Source organism: Pecten maximus, chromosome 9 (genome assembly GCF_902652985.1).
Source record: "Pecten maximus chromosome 9, xPecMax1.1, whole genome shotgun sequence".
Lineage (NCBI taxonomy): Eukaryota > Metazoa > Mollusca > Bivalvia > Pectinida > Pectinidae > Pecten > Pecten maximus.
The window spans coordinates 13,090,768-13,116,821 of NC_047023.1; the positions used below are offsets into that span (position 1 = coordinate 13,090,768).

At 34.0% G+C, this 26,054-nt stretch overlaps 1 protein-coding gene across 3 annotated transcripts in view; it reads left to right on the forward strand.

The window, feature by feature from the left end:
- LOC117334444 (zwei Ig domain protein zig-8-like) overlaps window positions 1-12,357 on the forward strand; it is a 154,629-nt gene extending 142,272 nt beyond the window's left edge. For all 3 annotated transcript variants that reach the window (XM_033894074.1, XM_033894075.1, XM_033894076.1), the window contains one exon: window positions 5,434-12,357. In XM_033894074.1, coding sequence (XP_033749965.1) covers window positions 5,434-5,579 — 146 coding nt within the window. In that variant the 3' untranslated portion in view covers window positions 5,580-12,357. The remainder of the gene's footprint in view (window positions 1-5,433) is intronic.
- Window positions 12,358-26,054: the final 13,697 nt, after the last annotated feature.

A 26,054-nucleotide genomic window follows, 5' to 3' on the forward strand; every position in this document is an offset into this window, starting at 1 on the left:
ATATCAAACATTGGTTTAAACAGTATTTTATTGTTCAAATATTTACATAGAATATTACACAAACATAGAATAGTAAAGAATTCGGAAAGAAATACCTTCGTACTTTTATAACTCCGTCTTCTCAATACATTAATATACATGTATATACCATTTATATCAGAAGAGAATGATAAGTTTTCAAATTGTTTACATTCCGATGAATGGTTATGACGTGGATAAAATGTGCACGCCTTTATAAATAATATTGTTGAATAATTTCCCTATGTAGTTTACCTATGACTTCCAATAATAAACAATAAGTCAACAAATAGTCTGCTCCGACAGATAGCTGGCAGAGGACCTTAAAGAAAACTATCACCGAAATTACGGTTAAAATGATTTTCAGAACATATTTTTTCTACACAGTATATGATATATATATTGATAAGAATGGTGTTTACTGAGTATACACTCTTGAAATTTCTGCTAGTGTCCTTCCTTAACTGACCATTGACTGGATGTTAAACCATTGCAAACCACTCCACTGTGTGTTTGTATTAATCAATTACACTTTGAGGAGTATTAATGATTGACTGTAAATGTTCGGAAAATCGACAATATTACCCCTTTAGAAACTGTCGGTAAATCTTCAAATACAGGTAACAAACAAATACTTGAACAACAAAAAATAATTCTTTTTTCAAAAGGGTTGTATTGGCATCTGTGTGCGTCTATTAAACTATACATCTTGTACTTTAAAAATTTCAACAAATGTTTACCATGCTTTGTCTTTCCTTGTCTCGAATGTTTATTCCTGCATTCATCTGATATTGCCTAAAATCTTTATAAATCGTTTCAGTGATACAATAATAAGAACATAAACTTAAATAAAACGTATTTAGCTCCAATAATCAGTCCCCATAATATCTTATAGGTCTTGTTGAAAACACTAGTAGTAAGCGCGAATCAGCAGCGTTCCACAGTTGGTGCGTAGTCAATAGCAACGACGCTCGTATTAACATCCAAAGAAGACTTGCCAACGCAGTGTTTCATCTAACAATATAGCCATTATTTTACCCTTACAGCATTTGACGGTAAAGACTTTTGTTTATATATTCACATAACTGCATTTGAGATCAATATTTCTTCCGTTTTTGGGTTTTAACCTCATTATAAATATCTGAATATGAAACATTTTTTCGCTATACAGCATATGTAGAACGTATGTAACGTTAATAATGACAATGTGTGAATAACTTTGATTTATGAGTATGTTCTCAAGGAGTTACTTAAAAAATAATACCGCCACCTGCCTATAGCCTCAGGGTCGCATTTTCAACTCGCCCCAATAAAGTACCACATCTCTACCTTTCTTTAGACTGTATGTAACCTCTTCAACACGCCTCAATAACTTACCACATTTTGTACATACCAGTAATATGTCTAAGCCAATTGTTTAACAAGAGTACAGATGGTATCGTTCTTATGCATATGTTATTAAATATATATCAGTTGGACATAAACATATGCTCTTTCAGTTAAGGCAAATGTCAGGATAGAAGTAAAAACATATCAGTAATACATCCGTAATATTTTACTGTTCAAATTATGGAAATATGAATGACGTGCAATGTATTTAGACTAAGTAATCAAATGTATTTATTCCGATTTTTATGAAATTATCACGATTTTGGTGTAGTAAAAGTATATTTCAGTTTCAGTCCGATAATTAACACTTATTATATTATTACAATACACTTTATCTTAATTTCACTGGTAATTTACGTGTATAGCACCAACCACTCTTCAACAAAATCTCTGGTGTTAAGCCTGCTTAGTCACATTGTTTCTACATTTTCACTATGCAATTTCAATCGTGCCTTATCAGAACTGAAAATTCACTTTCGAAGCAAAACACTATATCATAAACGATACGTATGTCTCATTCTTGCTATAATGTCACTAGAAGCTAACTTGTGTACCCCTACTTTTAATACACGCTCACTGGTAGTTCACTTATTAACAGGTAGTCACATTTTCGCTTTGATATCTTAAATTTGAGTTATTACAGATATCAAGATATATAAAAGTAGTTTATTATATATATGTAATTGTACATAATCGACTAAAAACATTCTCTACTACTGTCATAGTCTGAAAGTTATACGGACAAAAAAGGTACATTGATATATATGACATATTATGTTAAGTACAAGTATTAGTTATAATGACATATAATTAATTAACCGTTGTTTGTACACAGAATGCGACTTCCCGATGGATTGAGGCTTTTTTCATACCTCTATCAAAACAAAATCCGCTTATGGTGCGAAACATGTGACGTCACAGTACGGTAATTAACGATGCGTATTGATTTGTGAAAAATAATTCGTTATAAGATTAGTTAAAATTTTCATAAAACACAAAAATTAATTATAAGCGTTAATGTCAATTACTTTTCAGTTCATACAGTAATGAACAAAAAGTTTTTGCATACTTTTGTAAGAATCCGCTACGCGGATTCATACAGTTTACACGTTGTTTTTTTTCATACCTCAATGTAAATTGTAAATATGAAATCAGCGCTTAAATGAACATACGTTAATACACATATACGAAATAAAGACAATAAAACAAAGCAAGAATAAATCAGATAAACTGTTTTGTCATTTCGTGATACATGTTATACAAAGGATAGAAAAGGTTTGACGGAACATTGTGTTATATAACGGTGAAGTTCTCCGTCAGAGAAGGCAGTAAATTAACTCCTGACATATCCATATAGCTTTAATAAGGGATATCGCCTTGATTGATCTCTGATAGCTGGAACAATGTTTCCTCATATAGATGTACATTTGTAGTTTAAGATTTAAATATTCCGTCATGATAGATATTTTCGTTCTACCATAATTCTAATTTAGTTTAAAAGAAACCATACTAAACACCAACTGATTTAGTTGTCACATCTTAGAACTTAGTTTGATTAGTAACGTTCCAAGAATCTTCATGAACATGTTCATGTAGGACCTGAATAAAACTGCCATTGCACCGTGAGGTTTGGTAACGTTATTACAAAGGGCATTATATCTCCAGATTTGAGGGTGTTTCTAATTGCTTACCTACCCCTCATTGTTGTACTGAAGTAATGCCTACTAAAACTTCCACAAGATTCCTGGAAGCATCCTGATAAATCTAAATATGATACACTCGAAGATGATGCGTGGCAAGAACTGTGGAGATAGTTTATCGCAAAAAACTGAAACAGAAGATATTTGGGGATGTTCACTTGAAAACAGAGCGACACGAAAATTCAAGAATGCTTTGAATTTGCTAATCAGAACGATAACAATTTCTGGTGACAGAATGAGCAACAGATCGAAGTGGTACATGAGTCGGGCTAAACTTCATTCACATTGCCTTCACACCAACAAGATCGGATGGGTAACTGGTACTATCGTCAAAACTAATACAAAAATAATGCCCTTAAATACACGTAACAACTTATTAAATATTACATAAGTGTAGACACGGACAAATGGCAATATACAATAGCATATGAATAGCTAGTATATCGATGCCCCCAATATCTAGCTATTGTATGCGAAACTATCGCTAATCCGCGCATCGTGACTCGTTTTCTATCAAAATCTAAATCAACCCTGACAAATACCCGAGGAATAGAGTGAAAGCGCACGGGAAGTGATCCATTCTGACAGCCAACTTTCGGGAATACCAGTCCCTATAAAAAGCATTGAAGAAGAAAAGCATATCAGAACAAGCACGGTGCCGATTAACAGAAATACTGACTAAAAACAGACTTTTACGGACAGGTTACGACAAAACCAAGACCTATGACATGACACTTGGCGTAAGCAGAGAACAGCAACAAAAGGCAGGGTGACACGGTTACATATAGTACATGTATAGCCATATCGTATACAGACATATAACTATGCTTAACACTATTAGCTGAACCTAGTTCACTTTGAATAAGCCCACCTCCCCCACCATTCTGCACTACTGGGACATGGTATGCACAAAGACGTACATTGACATACAGACCTACCAAACTGATAAAAAAGAGTAATTATTCTCAAGAATGGGTTCATGAACATATAAATTGACATTGTTTATGTGTTTATATTTCTCAGGTATATTTATTTACTTAAAAACAAGACATCATTTCATTTAAGCATTTCCGATACTTGCATAGAACCTACCACAGTATGCAGCCGTTGCTATCAGGCTTACGCTAGAAGTGATGCATAATGAAAAAAAATAAGTAAATAAATAAAAAATCAGACAGCAAAACAAATTCTAGTTTTTATCTTTTGAAATTAAGATTTATTCTAGCCATTGTTTAGCGCAACCTTCTGCACAACTAAGCAATATATCAATTGTATTCTGGAGTAATCTTAAGGCAAAAAGCATCCAATAACTCTGCCCCGTAATAAATAGAGTCTGGCGAAACACATCCATCATGTAGTATTTCAAATCTAACCCGTTTCTTTCAAAGCGTCTTTTACTTCTAGAACCATATTGTTTGCTATGCTATTAAAACTCTGAAATAATCACTCTTTCTGAATTGATAGACGCCCACATTCAGGCAAGAATAAGATTAGTTAATCAAGATCTGTAAGTCTGTTGTAGAAAATAGTTGCTAATTTTAAAGTCATTGATTGTTTTTGTTTGTAATGGTGATTAAATGGAACAACCTTACACATTAGCTATTCCTATCTGTGAACATGGTATAAAATAGAAACAGTGTTTTTTTAGATTTATTTACACTATTTATTGATTTCTTCCTAGATGGTGTTTTGTGATTTTAAGAGGAGATTAAAATAAGCATTGCCATCAACTAGGAACCGAAAGATATGGCGGCTGGAAGTTAGGCACATCAGCATATGTTATTCAAACAATATATACACAATTAATACCATTATCAAAGGGCACCTATAACCACATTTATTCAATTTCGTGTCCACAAACTCATTTAAAAAAATGTATTTGTTCATTTATTTATCAATATGTACTATTTCATTGGTATTTGATTTCGCAAATCGATTAAACACACGATTCAAGGTTTAGAGAAAGCACAATAGAATATCCGTATAATTAGATATCATTTCCAACTGCCAAAAGAGTTCATATAAATAACACCTCGAGAAAGTAATTAATTTAAACTGAAATCCTATATGTACAGTAACATCAAACTAATTGAACTAAGAATAAGGTATACATGTATAAAGATAAAGATCGTTGTAACCGAATCAGGTATACTAAATTAGCTATGTAATGTTTCGATCATTATATGTTTATTATCCATATACGCATTTAAATGATTTCCGAGAGAAAGATGGCTAATGAACAAATATATTACTGGATGCAAGTTCAAATTGCTTCAGGAAGTTATCAGCCTGATGTGTCGAATAATGAGATTATTTTTATTTACAGGAACATCCAATGACACAGTAAGAGTGGGAAACAAGGTTCAACATGGAATGCGTGATGTAGCTGATATTCTACGATCAACGGCCGGAACAATATTCTGTCTCATTGTTTTACAGTATGTCATTAAAAGCTGGCAGCTCATGTTATGATACAGAGGACACAGTTAAAAGCAAGCTCCGACACAAGGATCCTAGCGGACTTCATTGATACGGTTTTGCTGCCGTAATAGACCAGCGGATATTACATTATCTAAATGTGACGTCATTGTTTTTTAATTTGAATGCTTGATGGTATTACGACATATTGGATGAGATAATTCCTTTAAGATGTGAAGCATTCAACCGAACCTGAATCACCATCATTTTGTTAATTGTCGGGATATCTGATATTCCTTGCTACTGCAACCCCATTACTTTCATATAAATGGTAGTGTTTTACATTTACATAGTGAAAATGGGCTTGGATGACGAAATGTTATAGGTAAAGGATATCGATACACAATATACATGGACAGTGAAATAAAACTTTTAATATATCTACAATAGGACACCTACTTGAGAGAAGGATCAAAGTTATTTTATCGAGTATTAATGTGTTTAACAACACCGGGATGCAGTACGCATTTTTATTATAACATCTGTTCAAGTATCTTGGTGCCGATCGCAATCATCGATTCGAGGAGAACGGTATTCTGAGTTTAATAGCTGAGGGATTTGTTGAGAGAACCGGCGACTTATAGCGCGTGGCGATAAAAAAAAGCCAATTTGATGGACTTTGTGATTTGTTGGATTGGTCGTCTGAGCGAATTCCTTGGAGAAGGCGGTTTGCATGATGTTGAGATATAAAACCCCATAAGAGAGAACTGTAATGTTCTTTTTACTAAATTGCAATTGGTTGATGATAAAACATTGGTGTTTTAACATGTTACGTCTTGTCTGAAAAATTTGTTTTGAACAATAAACACAGGTGGTCAACCAGAAGATTTATGCGAGACCATTTCTTTTTGTCAACACAAACAGAACACTATGAAACACCTTGATGGCATTTGATACTTACAAGCAGCATATGCAAACAAGAACTGGAATGCTTACCAAAGAGTGTTGTTTTGGTAACATGAATCTAATAGAACCATAGCAAAACCAGTTTTGCAAGTGCCGGATATGAGGAATAGTGATCAGTTACTCCGGAAGTGACGTCATAACCTGGTTCAACGTAAGCAACATGCTTACGTGGGCTCAGTTCGGTATCTATCAAGCTCATCTTGACTGTTCTACTTTAGGAATCTGTGATACATTAATAACTCCAACCCTCTTGCCCACGCTTGGCAGTGTCACTCGTAGTTGTTTTCATGGTTGAAGGACAAAAAGGAGATTTTAGTTAAGCTGGGATATAGATATCCTATCATAAAGATTTAAGTGAAACTTTTAATTTTCCATAAGTATGCATGCTCATTTGAACGTGTTATACTTTAGCATCACGGGTCATCCATCATATTTTTGTCATTTTGTCATAAAAACCAATAGATGTGAGAGTTTGAAAAAGAGCATATGTTAAAACCCATTTCCCTGCAAACCGGAGCTACAGCCACCATAACATCTACTCATAGCCTTCTATTATGCAAAGAAGATGTTGGTGTCCGTTTCCGATACGAGTTGTCTTCTTCAAAAACAACGTGCTCTATGTGGTCTTGAGTTCTAACGCCTGTTGTAGATAATATGACACTTCAAATAAATTCCATCGATGGCATGTTGTGACTAAGGCTTCAATCAAACAGTTGTATGCTGAAAAGTTAAAACAAAAAGTACACATTTTTGTTTAAAATCTTCGAACACTTGGCATGTGGTGTAATTGGCGGAATTTACCCATTCATAAAAGTTTCCCCTTAAAGCAACTATAATTCTTAAACTCGTTGTTGGAAAATATTATAAGGCGTACAGTTTTACCTATATTATCTTACAAATCTTAAAACTTTCAATAATCTAAAGTGTCAAAAACCATGTTTTGTAAATATAAATGTATCTAACTCAATGCATTAACACTAACATTGCAATTTGTAAAGCCCAACAAGAATGGATATATATCTGCTTATGCAGAATTATACCCCTCTTTGGGCCTAATCATTGTTATCATTAATTGAGGCAAAGCAGTTGTTTCAGGTCTCGTTCAAATAAACGAAATTTAAAACATTTTGATATGTTAAATTGTAAAACTAAAATTAATTACACAAAATGCATTAATATTCTCTAATTACAAATACATATTAAGGAGGGACAGCGAGTATAGTCTTACACACCTGTATTTATTCATATCCTACCTCTTAATCCATTTCTATATCGGAACTAACAGCCCAATATATGGAATATATTGTTACAGTCGCTTAAACATTTTTATCTTTATTGATAGTTTTCAAAATACCACAAATGCATAACACTTCATGTTAATTGCAGTTATAACCATAAAAATCCACAAACGTCATTAATTGTAGTATTCAATGGCAAATCATACCGAATACTGCTCAAGCTTTTGTTAAAAGCAACGCGGTAGAAAAATTAGATTTAGTGATGAGGTTACGAACATCTGAAAAAAAGCATCATTATTACGATTCTCATGTGATATATGATAGTTAGATTTGGGCCTCTGTCACAGCAGGAATTTTAGCTTTTAAGAGTATCACAGAAGCTACACGAGGTGCTTGAACGCACGAACTCTGTCATTCACACGTTGTTTTTTTAGTATGCCAACTCATAAAAATGGACACGAACCTTTTCTTGCCACGACAAAAGGTTATATGTTTGTACGTTTAGTAGATCGACGGCTTTGTGGATGCTACAAAGATCCAAAATGTAGTTTAAAAAAAAAAAACTTACATGTATACACATATAGGCTATACACACTATAAGTTGTACGTCATAACTATGTAATGTTGAGGTCTTAAACTCAAATACATAAGGAATAGAAGTATATATAACTTTTCTCCATCCAAAATCCGATTAGGATTTCTATAATATTGTTGAGAATTCATCATTTCAATGATTATTGCTTTAATGAAAACTTACAACTGAAACAAGGGAGAGATATTTAGCAACCGTTTAGATACATAAAGCATAAAACGTAATGCTGATTCAAACAGTATAAGGAAAATTCATGCTCGTTATGTGTCACTATGTGAGGATATTTGTGGCAGTCACTGTTCTGTTAAATGGATTAATTTTGTTCTGTTTTCCCCCGAAAACAATGATTTGGAATAAATAACATTGCAGTTGTTCACAAAAAGCTTGCTATAGTTCGAAAATATTCCAATCCGGTACACTTAAATAATATTTTATGATATATACTTATGTATATATATATATATATGTATCAATAAAAACACTCTGTTTCTATAAATCTCTCGGTAAGCATTTCGAGGTTTCATTACTTCGTCTGTTATTAGGTAAAGTGATGCAATATTTAAAATTATTAAATTTGTAAAATATCCATCTGTTTGATGAAGACGTAACCCTCATAGGGAATATGTATTGCTATTATGATATATACGTGTAATTGAGAGTGTGCGTTGCTGCAGTCGGCAAGTCGTATTACAACAAATCGTCACCGAGCCTAATGCAATATGCAGTGCTTCTATGAATGTTACTATAGATGAAATTTTGGACGAAAAATAACTCATATATCCTAACTCGAAGCAATGTAGCGGAACCGTGCTGATTATTCAAGAAATATCGGTAAATTGCAGAACTGCAGTACAGCTAGACCTATTGGTGCCGCCTTGGTTCATTCGGTACATTTCATATCAGGAAAATGTATAATATTTCAAATTTATTGCATCAAATTCAATGTAAATTAATTGAATTTTTGCAAATTTGACATAAATTGTATTGATTGGTATTTCAAAGGTATGTTCAATTTCATAGAAATTATTGATATCGATTGGAATTATGATGCAATTAAATCAAACATACATCATACTTTCCATTTGATTGGTAAAATTGTTGTTGACAGTACCGTGTACGCTTACAGCGATTGCAGCACGTGATTGTAATTTACGATTGCAAAAAAAAGTTTATATTTCTTATTGCTTGACTTAAGTACTGACAATTTACCATCCACCAGAGCCCAACTGTCCTGCCACGTGTGCTGGTGAAGTGTACGAGGGCTGATTGCTACGTTGTGAGCCCCATATTGAAGCGTTTGAATTTTCCCCTATATAGTCAGAGAAAAGTGGGACTTAAAAAGACCATCCTTGAAAACCTCCTTCACGAGGTTCGCAACAAATCGTTGTACAATAATGAGCAGCAAAATATTTTAAATGGTTCGCTTTAGAAAGTCACAAGCAGTGGTTCTATTTCAGACATTTACAAAAATAGTATTCGTCTCTCCTATAACTCAAGTAAGAACTGCCGTATATTGATATATGTAAGAAGATCGTTGGTTGTAAAGTTTCCATGGTAAAACAAAACAATAACACATTTTGATTGTAGATATGCATTTGATAATATATATAAACATTCACAAAACAATAACAAAAAATCGAAGCGATTCTATATCGAAACTTAGCAAAATAGTCATTGGACGGTCCAGCAAACGACCTTATCTTAGTTGATCCTGTCATTTCATAAGAAATATGTAAGCAAAATATTGATCCATTCTTCCAACCAGAACATCGTCAGGCAAAAAGAAATAATTGGAGTTCTTTCGTGAGACCATAAAACTATGCTATATATTATACTGACATGACTTCATTACTACAAACCTTTTTGTTGAGTAAGTAGGACTCTGATTGGATGTTCTCAGTTCTGTTTTGTACATTGCCATTTTTATAAATATATGCTAATTTAAAACAGTTACGCGTGTTTAATAATGATTTAGAATAACTTCAAATGGTGACGTGTTTAAACACACGTAATCACAAATATTAAATGCGCATGGCTTTCCACAATATTAGTTTCAGGGTAGCATTACCAAAATATTCTAGAATGAGTTAATATTCACTCAGTGTTTCCTTAAAGATTGTGTTGATTTATTAATTAAAAATAACGCTTTACGTAGTTTAAGCATATTTTCATTCAATCCATAGATATTGCTTACAAATGTTTTTTTTACTTTGATCGCTTATTTAAGCAAAAAGGGATGGAATAGAAATGTATTAAAGGCAAACTTCCTGGTACTGGAATCATTAATCTCAAATCTATGTCAAAAGTGAATCTTCTTTTTTCAGTTAGTCAAACTGTGTTCTTTTGTAAATCAGTTGCAAATGTATATAATGTAAATATTGATTGTTTAACATTTTTTTCAGTAGATGTATCTAATTAATCATCATTTGAATTAAGGCTAAGACCATTTGACGACACAGGAGCAAGTATCATACAATAAATCAAACGTATGCATGCGAATGAATGAAGAGAGAAAGTGAAAATGATCATCTCAAAAAACTGTCGAACTCACTTCTCACATTCCTCTGCAGATTGACGTTATCATTTTTCTGACGAATATGGGTATTTCATCATGTAATGCCATTGTATGTTAATTCAACCGATATTTAAATTATGTGTGAAACAAACATACATACCACTCATTCTTTCGCATGGTTTGATACAAAAGATTGATATACGTCACAAAAAAAATGTGTTATTAGATAACAAATCAACAATGGGGACAGGAAATTCACCTGTTTTATTATATTAACTGTTAAGACATGTCAGTAGACATGTCACCCCATATTTCCCTGACAGGGAATAGCTGCTCCAATTGAAGGACTATTGTTTCTGATCTAGACATGCTACCAATACACTGTGATTTCACTGACGCCATCGACAGCATGAACGGTGATTTGATTGCAGCAAATTGCGAATACCTATTGTATAGGAAACAATTGTAGTAATAAGAAAATATACAACCGATGACATCAATGTAACAATGCAAACTTAATATACGTATACCAACTGTAAAGGACGTCGGTTGGCGTTTGATAGCATGTGTACATGCCTATTTACTGTCGTTGACATGATTGAGGTGTGTTTACCTATTACATGTGTTAGGTATATAACGGCGCACAGTATTGCTATTCATTCGTCTCTGACGGAACAGTGTTATGACGTCATACATTAATGACGTCAACGTTTATAAAAGAGATTATTGGCCATACATCTGAGAACATGTTTGTTCTGCAACAATGTGAAATGAATTGACAATACTGCTTGTATACATGTATTATTGAATGTGTTAAACTCGTTTATCAATTTGATAGAAATCTAGTAAAAACTCTTTTCAAATGAAATTAACAAACTCGTACCATGATATTATATTACATGTACATGTACTGTCGATGACGTGATTGCTATATACGAAATGTAGTTACCCATATAATCAAGATTTGATGAATTGCAATGAACGAAATGCTAATAGTGATGCCATCACTACCTAGGGTGGCATCTTTGCAGTAATTGATACCTGTAAAACTGGAAGCATCATCACAGTAATACCTGGTGACGTCGACATCTTTGCATAATTAATCTGACGACGTCATACAATCACAATCGCTGATGCCTTGTCAGAATGTATATACTTACAATAGATCGATCTTAAAATAACGTTTATAATTATGAATCAATGTCCGCGATTTTGTATGAAACTTCTACCGACAATGTCGTCCTTCGAGTACTTAAGGTGTATATAAATTTATTTTATTGTCGGGGACCGTCTACCGGTATTTTGAACATAAAACAAAATTAATGTTTTCTATCAGTACATGTACAGAGTATGATGAAGGACACGTTGTAATTACGTTTAAAATGTGATTTAAATATGTGTTTTAATCCCTAGTTTCATCTCCTGGTGAACATGTTGTATATAATATCATCATCAATTTTCAGGTTTTATTTATTTCACATGTCGTATTTTATTATGCAATAAATGTTAATTTTACAATAACTTTATCATCATTTGATTTGTGAACCAATCCGGACGACCACTGTAGCAGAGTTTTTTGTGTTTTTTCCCCTTTCTTTTCTAACTTAGATGTAGATTTGACGCGCTCAGTACCCTAAGCACAAGTTACATTTTGAGAACATATGCCCTCGCAGCAATGTACATTAATCCTCACTTACAATTAGGCTATACAGGAAATTGTCCTGCAAAACTCAAAATACAATCATAAGTTTGGTACTAATTTTTGTTCACACAGAAAGCATAATACTCCTTCAACACTATAATATATTATATAGTTAAAACAATCACAATGATTACGATAACAATAGTGTTTGCAACAAAAATAGCATATACTTTATTAATGTTTGATATCTTATAGTCCCTTTGGCAAGTCATAGAAGGGCGAAACAACTGTTTGATGCAGTCTGCTATATATACATTGTTCAGCAGGTACGCTACTCATTACTTACCACTTGCCTAAATATGATATACGGTGTCGATATCCTGTAGTGGTTGAATAGAAAGATAACCGACAGTGGATGATAATTAAAGGGTTCTTATACGAAAATTCCACCTAGAGCGAAAGAAGCGAATGATGACAAGGTAGTGTACAGCTTTTACTTCATTTTATGCAAACTTAAGCTCTTAACCAACCTTTCCTGTATAAGGTTTAGTGAGATAAATCAAGGCAATATCTCCAAAACGAAATTCGTTCTTAATACAGAACATTGAAGGTCACAATAATTTCAACGAAGGTCACAATGAAAATACTACCGCAATATACCGCTCAGCTAGTATGAATTTTAGCTCGATCGGTTGAGCATCAGATTAGTAATCCAGAGGTTCCGGTCCGATCCCTTACGAAAGCAAAGATTTAAATTTAATTCATCGTCCGCTATGTTACATAATATCTCAAAACTTAGCACAAAGACATTCTGAAGAAAAGACATATGAATATATTAAAACAAATATTCTACATTAATTTATATGTAATACATTTCGTGAAATTGTGATATCGGAAACTATGATATTGTGCATAAACGACGCCGATAATAAAGATAGCAGTTTATTGACCCAGAGTTGCCCTGCGTCTTACATAACTCAGAAGGAAATGGAAGAATAATAAGTTGTAAATAGACTTTTATGGTTTCGTAGATATCTTAGCATACTTTAGGAAGTTAGTGTCCCATAATTCTTGCAGCATTGCAAACAAATTAAATAACGCGCATAAGCGTGGTATGTTTAAATGTGTCTGCAATTCTGTGAGAAATTTTGGACAAACACTTTTTGTAAAAGGCATATTAATACCTATATTTCTGGACTTTTTTCTTATATTCAACCTTTAACAGTGAGATTACATCACAAGTCAAATTTAGTGCTGTATATGGGATATCTTCCTGTGACGTCACGAGTACAGGCGACCGTTCCCGGCGAAAAAAAAGTTTGTTGATATACTTATCAACATATTTCACCAACAGGTTATTCATCTTTTATACCGCATAACTTCATAAACTGTTCAAACTGATCAATCGGGTTATTTAATGCACTAGCACGAATTGTAATGACTTAAAAAATACACATAATACAGTGACGTCAGACAAAACGAGGTTATTTAGTGACGACATTACGAACATTGTTCTACATATCATTTTACAAAGGAGAGTTTTAGAAATGGTATGATCTGATGACTTTCTTTTTCATTTGATAAGATTAAATTATGACAATTCAGAGAATATGTAAATATAAGCTAATAAATATCTTAACATTACATCAAACCAATCAATGCCTGCATACACAACATCGAATTTCGATCTGCTAACGTCTGAAGCTCCCCAAAAAAATATCTTTTTTTTTCAAGCAGTCTTATGTTATGTATTCCAGTCCTTGCACAAAAAAAAAGAATACATAGATAAAAAAAGAAATAATTTTAACCGCGTTGTCCCTTTAAGGTCTTAGTGCAAGCATTGGTATACACGTATAGCTGCAGTACGTGGTTGGTTCGGTAAAATGAAAGGAAACAATTCGAGAAGAGTAGTTCATACTGTAACAAGTTTACGTGGGACTAAATTCAGCGACAAAGAAGACATCTGTTGAAACCATTTTCACCTTTAAAGGCTTCATTGGAAAGAAACATGATTAAAACCTCTGTATGTGTCGAGCGTAGATAGTAATCTGTATTCATTAAGAAGATGAAGGTTGTATATGCTTTTCCACAACACCTCTCCTCAAAAATCTTTTTGCTAAACAGGAGATCCGCCAGTTACTTGATATATCTGCCTTCTTGCATTTCTACAATTTATCGCACTAGCGAGCACTGCGTAGCTTTTAACCTATCTATAGGGCAATTAACTAGATATGCTATAAACTGTTATACGTTTTTTAGTTCGTTGTTATTGTCATGGTTACCTTTTCGTAACTGTCAAGCGTCTCTTAAAATAAACTACGTTATTGTACCCTGGAATCCAATTTTTCTCATATCAGTCGTTTTATGCCTAGAACGGACTACCATTTAACTAATATACATGCTTTACATACAGTTTTACTTGTATTTTAATTGTCACTCCATTTACACAGAGAGAGAACATTGCGATACGCCAAAATGCGTAGGTTGTAGTCGAAGTAATGGAATATTTCCAAATAATAAGATATCACGCAAAAAACGGTCTTCGTCGACCTTCATCTTCTGAAAACTTGTGATGTTATTATTTTCCTTCAGTAGACTGATGCTGAAGAGTATGTAGCAAGTGATGATTTCGAATTATTCAGGGTTTATCAGATCGACATGGAAAAATGTTTGTTATTCAAAAATTACACATCTTCAATACACCTATTGATGAAGGTGGACGTTTTTGCAAGGTCTCTGTTACCTGGCATGTTCAGACAAGCGTTTCAATGGAATGGACTTTGTATCTTTACAAAAAAAACAACCCTGCCAACAAAAGGGCACATTTTAATCCTATGGGTATACTGATAGTCTGTTCGAAGCTCTGGTCACCAAACGTGACAAGTATGTTGGCGATCAGAAATTAAATCATTCATCCCTTCGGGGTATTTTCCACGAGACCTTATCGTATGTTTTACAAAATATTCTTTCGTATAGTTCACGAAGTGTACCTTTCTTGGAAATCAAAGATCTCATTACAAGAGAACAGAGACGTTTCATAAGTTTCATAAGGGGAATGGTAGTATAGAAAGTAGAAAAAAAATAAAACGTTTTGATGGGAGAAACATAACACAACGAGCAAATTGTCAAGTATGAGTTTTTTTTTCTCTCTTAAGCCTAAGGTTACTTTTTTTCTTTTTGTTGTTGATGCCCGGCAGTGTTTCGATTTCCGGAATGACTCCAGTGCGCAGCGCATGCTCGACGCAAAGCATGTTGTCTACCAAACATCCGGTGTGCTTAATTATCTCAAAAAACAGAGTTTAATCATTTGTGAATTCGTGTCTTACAGCTGTGGCAGGAAACAAGCACGTGATCATATTGCGCCTCCTAGATGCAAATCATTGCAAAACATCTTTAGATAGAACAGGATTACTTTCAGAGGAAACGTGACATCTTCTTATCATATATCCTTAAGACATTCTCTTGTTTAGTCTACTATCAACAAACAGAAGGCGGCGACAAGGTCTGCCACAGAACCATGTCCGACTACCATTTTCCATTACAGATAAAAGTTACGACTATGCGGCCAAATGATCCCTGCTACACAGATTGATTTATATGGACGATAACAAAGATAAACATAAAACAGTTTCAATGACATTGAACTAGATGCTATTAAATCTGATCTTGGGATTTTCGCTTTACTTATATCAGACATCATTAACTTTTTTGCTGAGTGCCTCACCGTTTGGGCTCAGTGGCTCAAGTCTTACCCACTCCACCCCCAGCCTTCCCGGCATACAACGTGTCGCCGTTCTCTTTACATGATTTTTACATACATAATAAATTGGTTTCTTCAAATGTCCTGATGAACCAATGGTATATGCTGGAGCGTTTTGTAGAGCTCCATGAGCATATTTCGGTATATATAATGGATAACACGTTATGCATGTTCTTCTTTTCGTGGGCATGTACTTGTTCCTCATTTTTTCAATTTTTACATTTATATCCATTAGAAGTGTTTTACCTTTCCTTTTATGGATGAATATAGCCACGATAACATTGGTATATATTTCTTCATTTTTTACTCAAGATGGAACATTAACAAATTGCTTGCAAGAATTTGATCTGTCGGTACTTCAAAACACTCAAATAATACACTATAGTAGCATATGAATAAGAAAAAAATGGAAATCAAGTGCGACATCATCAACGTGAGAATCTTCTATATTCTGATTTTCTAAATAATAAGCTAAATATAATATAAACTTTCGGGAAGTAAACTTGCTGTTGCAAAACCAAAAATATTTATCAAAATGTGATATGTTATGTTTTTATGTTTTTCAGTGTCTGATTGAGTTTGGGTCCTAAATGACACTTTAGTCAATGATCGAAAACACGTAGTAGTTTTTAATTCTGGAAGTTCATATTCGCCTGATCAAATATGACACACAAGATCGCTCGTTCAGCTCAACACATGACCATCAAAACATTGTTTTATGTTTTAACCTGAACGACATCACCGATCGCGATGCCTCCTTGAAAAGGCGACATTATGTGGCCTTAGAGCGTCTGCCTAAATACACCACCATATAACACATTTGGGTTATGTACATGTATGATGAAATTTATAGTATGTGGTCACGGACGCATATTTAAACACATTAAACTGGATGAATTATAAAAAAAATCACGACTAAGCAGTATTCTCATTAAAGGTGTATACATTTACGTACAATATCAAGATAATAAATCAATTTCAATTCCGAGATAAAAAAATTATTAGGCAATCCAATTGTGTCATGATTAAGCTCATTCTAAATAAGAATAACTTGTTAACTGGACTGTCTCATAATCAATCTATTTTTCTATAAAATCATCTCTACAATAGATTTGTCCTACAATCCTCTATATATCCTGAGTTAGTCCTATTCATGACACAACACGTAATATTTATGAATATGATCAGGTCATACGAGACGTATGACCTTATCTTTGTAGATGTTTACCTCAAATTGGATATACTTCGTCATATATGCGTTCCTGTACAGACGGATAACGAGGCCGTAAGGAAGCCGCCTTATCACGGAAAGGAGAGTATAAACCACATGAAAAGTAATAAGTTATGATGTTAAATTCTCATGTAATATTTCTTTCCCTCGGAGGTTGATGGCAAAGGTTACTAATAAATTTTGCCTTTTCGCTCTTCAATTAGGCAGAAGTAGACTCATTGCAGGGAAGAGATTGTAAATCATGGATTCATTTGCCTTAAACAAACATATCGGTTACTGAAATATTTCAATTACACAGATATTTGACCTAATGTTTGGTATATACCCCAGAGATATATACATACCACTTAATACAATTCCACATATTACGTAGGCAATGAGTTGGTCGGTATTCCATCACTAGATGTTTTACGCCAATGAATGACGTTAAGATGTAACATAAAATGGATGTTTGGGTAATAGGGTTGTGGGATATATTATGTGATGATATGAGAAATAAAAGCAGACAAAAACATAATATACGTTTTACATTTTCTCGCTGAAATTAGTTCATTTACTCCTCCCGCCCTACCTTTATCGCGAATTGTCATTCCTGCTATTTATTATCGCAACATATTCCTTCATTACATTTCTGTAAATAAGTCTTTTGTCAATACAATTGGAACATTAACAGTCAAAGGAGAATGAAATTACTTAGATAATTCTGTTATGAAAACTATACCATACATTTTCACGGATATTGTTGTTTCTGTGCCATCATAGCGTTACATGAAGAGGTAACTTCTGATGCTGATAGATGAGTTTTGGTGTTCTCAGACTCTGAACTCAAGGTGCCGGCAATCATGGTTTGAACGATGGATTGCTGACAGACGTAATTTGAAGCTAGAGAGGGTAGAAAAGAAGAATGACGATTCAAGAAGACAAGAAAATAAAAGTTTATTTTGAACAACATGTTTCATTCATTACAAGCATGTAGCATATAACACGAGGCTAAAATGTTTTACATACCTATATAAGACAAGCTTGCATACGTCTCTAAATTCGAAAAAAAACATACAAAACGCATCAGTCACTACTTTTGTTAAAGTAGAAATGGTCACCCCAAATATAAGTAACTATAAATATTACAGATAAGATATTTAGTGCAGGAAAGATGCTTACGAATTATATTCACACCATCATATGAGTTCTCTCAAATATGTTTTCTTTAATATTTCAAAATCTGTTGAAGTCATTTTTTCCAAATCTTCTCCCTAATAAGTATCTACATTTTTAACTCCTATTATGCCTGGAAGGACGAAGCACGTTTACAATAAAGTTTTCTTTTCATTTTTTGAAATATGCATGCATGTTTTCCGTATAGTATAACGGATACAATTGTAACCGACCTTATGCAAACATATTTAATGAAATAGATTGTTTTAATCCGAAAATTCTTCCAAAGTATACCTCCTGAGGACATATATGAAAAAGTTTGCCAAGCATTTTGCAACAGCCGCGATGCACTCTCTTGGAAAATGTATATTGATTGTCACATGGTGATCAGGTATGTAAACGTGTGGTTTTATTTATCATGGATATAAGCACAGCCATTGGATAAAGTCGATTTAAAGATCACAGTATACAGAGGAATAGTCAGGGTGAATTTATTTTCAACTTATTTCTTCCTTACCTTGTTGCTAATTTTTTGAAAGAACATTGCCAATTTGATATTAAGATATGTTTGGAAAAGAGGACTGGAGACTTTCCGACAGTTTACATTTCCTACGGATAGAGTGTAAAGAATTCCATTTGGTGTACCTATTGTATGAGTCTTAAGATATCATTGCATGTGGCGACATTCAATTTTTTCCCCAATGTTCCGTTCGCCTTTGACAATGCCTTACTTTTGGCTTTTTGAGTTGAGCGAAGTAGATGAAGCCTTTATTTTCTGTACCTACGTCGTGACATTCTAAAGTGAATAAAATGGTACTTGAGACCCCCTGTGTGACGCTCATCACTGAACGGGATAGGCAGAAGGAAACAAAGCTAGTCAGTTCCAGCGGCAATATAATGGACCGGAAGAGACGCCACGTCATAGTGCCTATAACATTTCGCTGGATTGATACTATTGGCACCGGGATATATTCCTTATCAGCATTCTAGAATGTAGTAAAAGTAGTAAGTACATGTGGTATTCGCATTTAAACATACTAGTGAAGTGCTTTTGCAGAAAAGCCTGTATCATGTCAGTTATATAAGATAAAAGTATTGTATGATAAAGGCCATTTAACATACATATAATCTACACCTTGGCATTTGGTCCCTACATGGTTAATGGCATCACGAAGACAAAATTATTGTTGGAGGCAGCAAACAATACTTTAATTATAAACAAATGTGTTGTGACATTTGTATAAAACGAGTTTAAACTTTACATGTCGGGATTGTAAAATTTTCCAGCCGTTATGGAAGTAAATTATATCACAGATTAATCAATAGAACCTGACAGCCTATTCCGTAATCATTTTCAAGACTTCTTGGACAAATTAGGCATATCCGAAATATTTGAAATAGATGTATCGACTACTTATCATATCATTTCTAGCTAAATAGAAGCTGATATTTTTGTTGTTTTTTGTTTTTTTTCAAAATAAGCAATCGAGACTCTGTACATTGCAGTTAGTTTGAAGATATGAAGCGTTATATTTGGCTTGTCCTTAAGCGCTTTGAATGTACAGACTTAAGACCATAAGCCATGTTAGCAGATACCGTATCTCCATAACTAGAAGGACAGCGTAATCTTGTCTGGTAGATGCAGATTTATATACTGGCCTTTCTATCTCCGTTATTCTGTATAAAAAAAAAGTTCATTTAATCGTGTAAACCGTTGGAGAGGAATATATTTGGTCATACTGAATGTACTTTAATCAACCTATCGATTCAAATCGCTATAAATAATTTATATACAGAAACGCATAGTTTAGCACACATTTGAACGTTCACATCTGTATTTGAGTAACATATGTACCGTCCGGCTCTTAAGAATTATTACAAATACCCCTGGTCACCGCGTCTAATTATCCATTCAAGGGGTTAATGATCTAATACTGACTCATATATTGAAAAACGGTTGCATCGGCTTTAATATGTTAAGATATTAATATAATATTAAATCCATCACTGCTATATGATTTCGTAGAAAAGATAATGATTTTTCCACGAAAAAGGAGGTTGGACTTAATTTTGAACAAGTTTCTTATCTCTCATATATATTTAAGGTAAAACAATGTATTAATTCTTTAGGGCAATTATAGACCAAAACAGACATATTTCAAGGATTACGTAGCTGTTATCCACGGTATAAGCAGAAAAAAAGATTTTGGTCACATTTTAGATTACCAAGCTAGGTGGCTAGTCTTAGGGGCCGCGGTGGCCGAGTGGTTAAGGTGTCCCGACACTTTAACACTAGCTCTCCACCTCTGGACTGCGAGTTCGAAACCTACGTGGGACAGTTGCCAGGTACTGACCGTGGGCCGGTAGTTTTCCTCCGGGTACTCCTGCTTTCATCCACCTCCAAAACCTGGCACGTCCTTAAATGACCCTGGCTGTTAATAGGTCGTTAAACAAAAACAAACCATTAGGAATTGTATTGATAATGGAAAACGTGATCAAATATCAGACATCTTGTGTTAAAAGATCAGGATATCAAATAAATGTATAGGACATTATAACAAACGTTTGAGTCCATGTATCTAATACGGCAAGGGAAGATTTAATTTTTGGTACCAAGTATCCATTTTGCTCCGATGATGAAAAAAAAATCAATGGAAAAGGTGAATAAACTTAATCAACGTAAAATTGTTAACCAATCAAATGTCATTTTCAATGATTCCCACTCTTGATTTCCCTTAACGGTAATGTATCTACAGGGTGGTTTCCTGTTTATAACGGTCCTTAGCATAGCTTACGATGCCAGCGGGACAATTTCTATTGATGTAAAAGGTACATTGAACGAATTGTAAGGGAATATATACCAATAGCCGTCATTTCATGTGAACGTTTGCTGTCATTTAGTATATCTAAAAGTAGGTCAAACACTTCAGTATTAAATCAATGGAAACATGATCACTCTCGAAGGTATTGTCTTTACCAATGTTTAGATAAGCTGGCTGAAAAGGGGGTCGTAACTTGGTAGATATAAATATATGACTGGTTCGTAAAGCATGTACAACATGCTATGTTCCTACTTTTTCAACAGGAATCGCCTTAGCCTATAGCAGTCTGGTTGTAGCACTATTTCTTAACCTTAACTGGAGACATGAAGCGTGTTAAATATTTATCAAATAGCCAACCAGCATTTATGTACGTGGCTATATGTTGTTATAACTATGTTAATAAAATCAAATGTCTGCAGTGAAAGAAAATATCGATTTTATGCATAAATTTTTTTATTCAATTTCTCAACTAAAGACATAAGTAGTTACCATGTACACACGTAAACATGCAGGATTACAAATATATGTATCATCAAAAATAGTTTAATATTGCTTTAAATTACGGAAATTGATTTTTTTTTAATTTAAAAATATGGTTAGGTTTTGTATATAATAATCAATAAATGTTAAGCATTTTCGAATAATATGGTGTACGAAAGAAATATATGTCAGTAGATGTAATAAAAGGAATTCAACTTTTTCTGTAACTGGCGATCAAAGTATCAATAAAAGTTTTAAAATAGAGTTTATAACATAACGCGTTTCATTTTTCCCTGTATGCATAAGCTGTATTTTGAACTATTGCACGGCTAGCATTAATATTGCACGGTCACGTGTGAACTATTGTACACCGCATGACTTTTGGGATTTCAGTCCTACGCGGCTTACAGGAAAGTCGAGATTTCAGTGATTCCAATTTTGTTTTAGTGATTATGTAATAAAACATGTATATCAAGGGTGTCTGGACAATCCGGTCCCGCGCAATAGAATATCAGACAGTTACCAGTACCTCGTGTCAAATATTCTGGACTATTGCACAGACACTCATGATATATTTGTATAAAAATGATCATATATATGCAGGATAGCCATTTCCAGATGTTTTGATTAGTCTTCCAGTACACTTTGTACAATCAAAATCAGAAATATGGAATTTCGTAGGAAAAATATATTTGATTTGATATGAGGGTTTTTATCCTTTATTGTATTTGCATTTATTTTAATCTTATAAACATACTGTTCTCCGGTTGACACAATCTAATTGTTGCAGTGTATCTTATTGGAGAGGAAATTACATGTCAAATCTTAATTAGATTGAGGGTTGGCCTCGCTCGTATGAAAATAATACAGCATACTATTATTTAGTACTGAAAATTCATAATATCTATAACACAAACATGTTTATTGACGACGGTTATTGATGAAATACGTGAGAAGCTGCACGCTAACGGTTAATCTCAAGATTTTGGTGACTCTGAAGTCCTGTCTTAACCGAAACTAGTTATGGTTAAGGGTTCATTTTTAACCGTTTTTTGTAGATAACCTGAACATAATATATTTACTTCAACTCAAAATTCTGCAATTTAGGGGGGGGGGGGGGGGGGGGGGGCGGGAAATGCGTCCCCCTCTGATGAATCATTAAAGAAAATTACAATATTAACAAACTAAAATTTTTGCATTCCAATAAGATTGAAATTCTTTTAGAACAAAATTAATTACAAGTGCATTTTAACTGTTGTTATCGTGTTTAAGTGCATACTTTCATAATGAAAATTCAGTTAAGACACTTTCTTTTGCGATAAAGGTATTGCATTTTAAAGATCGTGCTGGTAAATTTTTAATGAGAAACTCTATTGCTTTCTTCAGTATGCTAATTATATAGATTAAAAAATGCATTATTTTGTTACGGTTTTCACGTAATTATCACTGACCAATGAAAATGGCGTGTTACTAAAGGCGATAATAACAATAAAATAAAAAAGCCGTATGGCAGTGTTACGAAAAAGGATATTAAATTGAGCAAAATAAAGCCCCGTTGCTCTTAAAGCGTAGGTTTTATGATGAAGCTGCTAGAAACAGCCCATTGATTAAATAAAAAATGGAAATGTTGGCGATAAAATGACCTTTGATATTTGAGTAGGGGATATGTTTAACACGTTTACACTGTATACGACATTTCTGTTATTGCAAGTGTAGTTAAACTGACATATAATCATGTTGTAGGATGAATAGGCATTTACACCATGGGGTCATTTTAAGTTTCCCTTTAGAGTATGGGTAATTATCAACAGTAAATGCACATTTTAATTATCTAAGTTATCTAAATTCAGCAGAAATGCCAAACAATGCAATCCATTGTCTGTCTCCAATCAAACTCTTTTTACAACATTACAGATACAATTTGTATTTGGTTTAATGTTTGTAGGTAGGGAAATATTTTGTTTTCTACAATTTCCTTCAAAATCATGATTTTTCTGATGATTTTAGTCACAAAACATATACCAGGTACATTAAGATAAAAACGGTTTGTTTGGCGATCGTCATTTCTCTAGCGACGGTTAATCAACGACGGAAGCAAATCCCCTTCAATATATTGTGTTTATATTGTAAATATGATGTATTATGTATCGTAAATATATACAAGTGTGTATAACTAAAGCTATATATAAACTTATCAACGATTTATTTTGTTTACAGATAACGTAAATCTAGCGTACATGTGCTATGAATATCAGCGCGGTGAAAACAGTTACTCCATCTGCTGTTTCAATATAAATGGAAACATTAAGCAACGTTTAGCCTGCATTTTTAAAACAACAACAGATAGCCCACCCTAGACACCTTCTGATGTAAGAAATTTATAGCCCGTGTCTATATCGGTGTCACCAAGATCAATGTAGACAATGCAAGAGCTGGGATGTGTGAGTAACTGTGAACCATACATCACCATGTCACACCCTTTACAGAACAAGTACAAAGGCACTTTCTCGTTATCCGTAAATTGTCCTTCTAATTTATTGTTGTTTTATATTTAGGTGTTACCGAAAAAATGTGATGTGCGAATAACCAATAAATATGTTCTCATGGTCTTAACCGCTGTTTCCTTATCGACTTAGAATTTTTCTGGTAACTTATGCCCACTTAAACACGGTATAGCGGAATTTAATACCGCAAAGACGCCTCATAGGAAGTGAATAAGTTATATCCTTGAAAACCAGACATGAAATCTGTCAGCCATCCCCACGTGTAGCTAAAAATTCTTAAATACTTACGGATATCACGTCAAATTAGTCCAGCATTCAATGGTTTTTAAAAAAATATCGAACTTTTTTTCTTTTTTTTTTTCTCGATATCATTGTTAATTGAGGACGTTTTCGAATTTACAATGCTCGTATTTGGACCGTGAGGACGTAATTATTGTGTGCGAACGTAGTTCGCCTTCTGCTATTTCACTTTCGTGCTATTTATAGGACGACATGACGTAAAAGTCATTCAAGAAGTCGATTGTGAAAAATAATGACCGAGTTCATTTGTAGTTACCAAGCTCCGGTTTAATGGTAAACTTTATCATTTTTTGCAACAATTGCGAACAAGTTATATCAACTCATATGTATCATGCTTATTGGCAAAGCCGGAAGCGCGCAAGGGATCTTACTGTGTCCACGTCCACGTCCGATTGAGGACTCGAACCCCGGTCGCCTATGTGAACCGCTAAGGAAATTCTTCCACAGCCTTGGAATATGACAGGTTGATGTTTTATAGCTATACCATATGTATGGGACATTCGACGTGTATACAGAAAGTCGTATGTACATCATATCTCTATTTGTATGCTTGGAATTGAACTACTATGGCAACTAGTGACTAGTGAGACACTAAGAGTTGAAACAGCACAAAAAGAAAGATTAGGCAATAAGAATGTGAGATAAATCAGACATTATCACCGTATCAAAATGATGTGGGTACGTCACATCATTCATATCGTGTTCTTTAAACAAAGTATCAGACAAGTTATTTTGTCTAGAGTAGGGTTGCAACCAATAAACGTGCTCTCGAGATTTAAATATAGGTAATTAATTCGAAAAGATTTCAATATTTTTCGCGTTTCGGAGAATAGTGGCAAATAATTGTCCAATAGGCACGTAATTGCGGTATTTCCGTGAATCATGATCCAATAAGTGTACAACATACTGTAAGCACGTGCAATGACGGGCAGGTACGCGTATTATTGGATCCATACCATGAACCTCTTCGTGTATGGACAATAAAAATGAACTCCAATCCTTTCACGTTAAGCACAAAGGGAATAAGGAGCAGTTCGGGATAAAGAAGAAAGTTATTTCCAAGAATTTCCATGCGGCCAAAACGGATCTCGTGGAAAGTCCCGGTGCGTCTACTGCAGCCGACAAAATAGCTCATGGTAGGAATATTATAAAATATAGACAGTAACTTGTAAAGCTGAAGGATCCCTCAGATATTGGTTACACTAGGCGAAGATTCTGACGGCGAGCGACGCATATAGGGAGCGGAGAATATGGCTTAAATGAGGGAAAAGGCTCAAAAATAACTCCGACGTAAACGGCTTTCCCCGTATGGATCCCCTCGCCT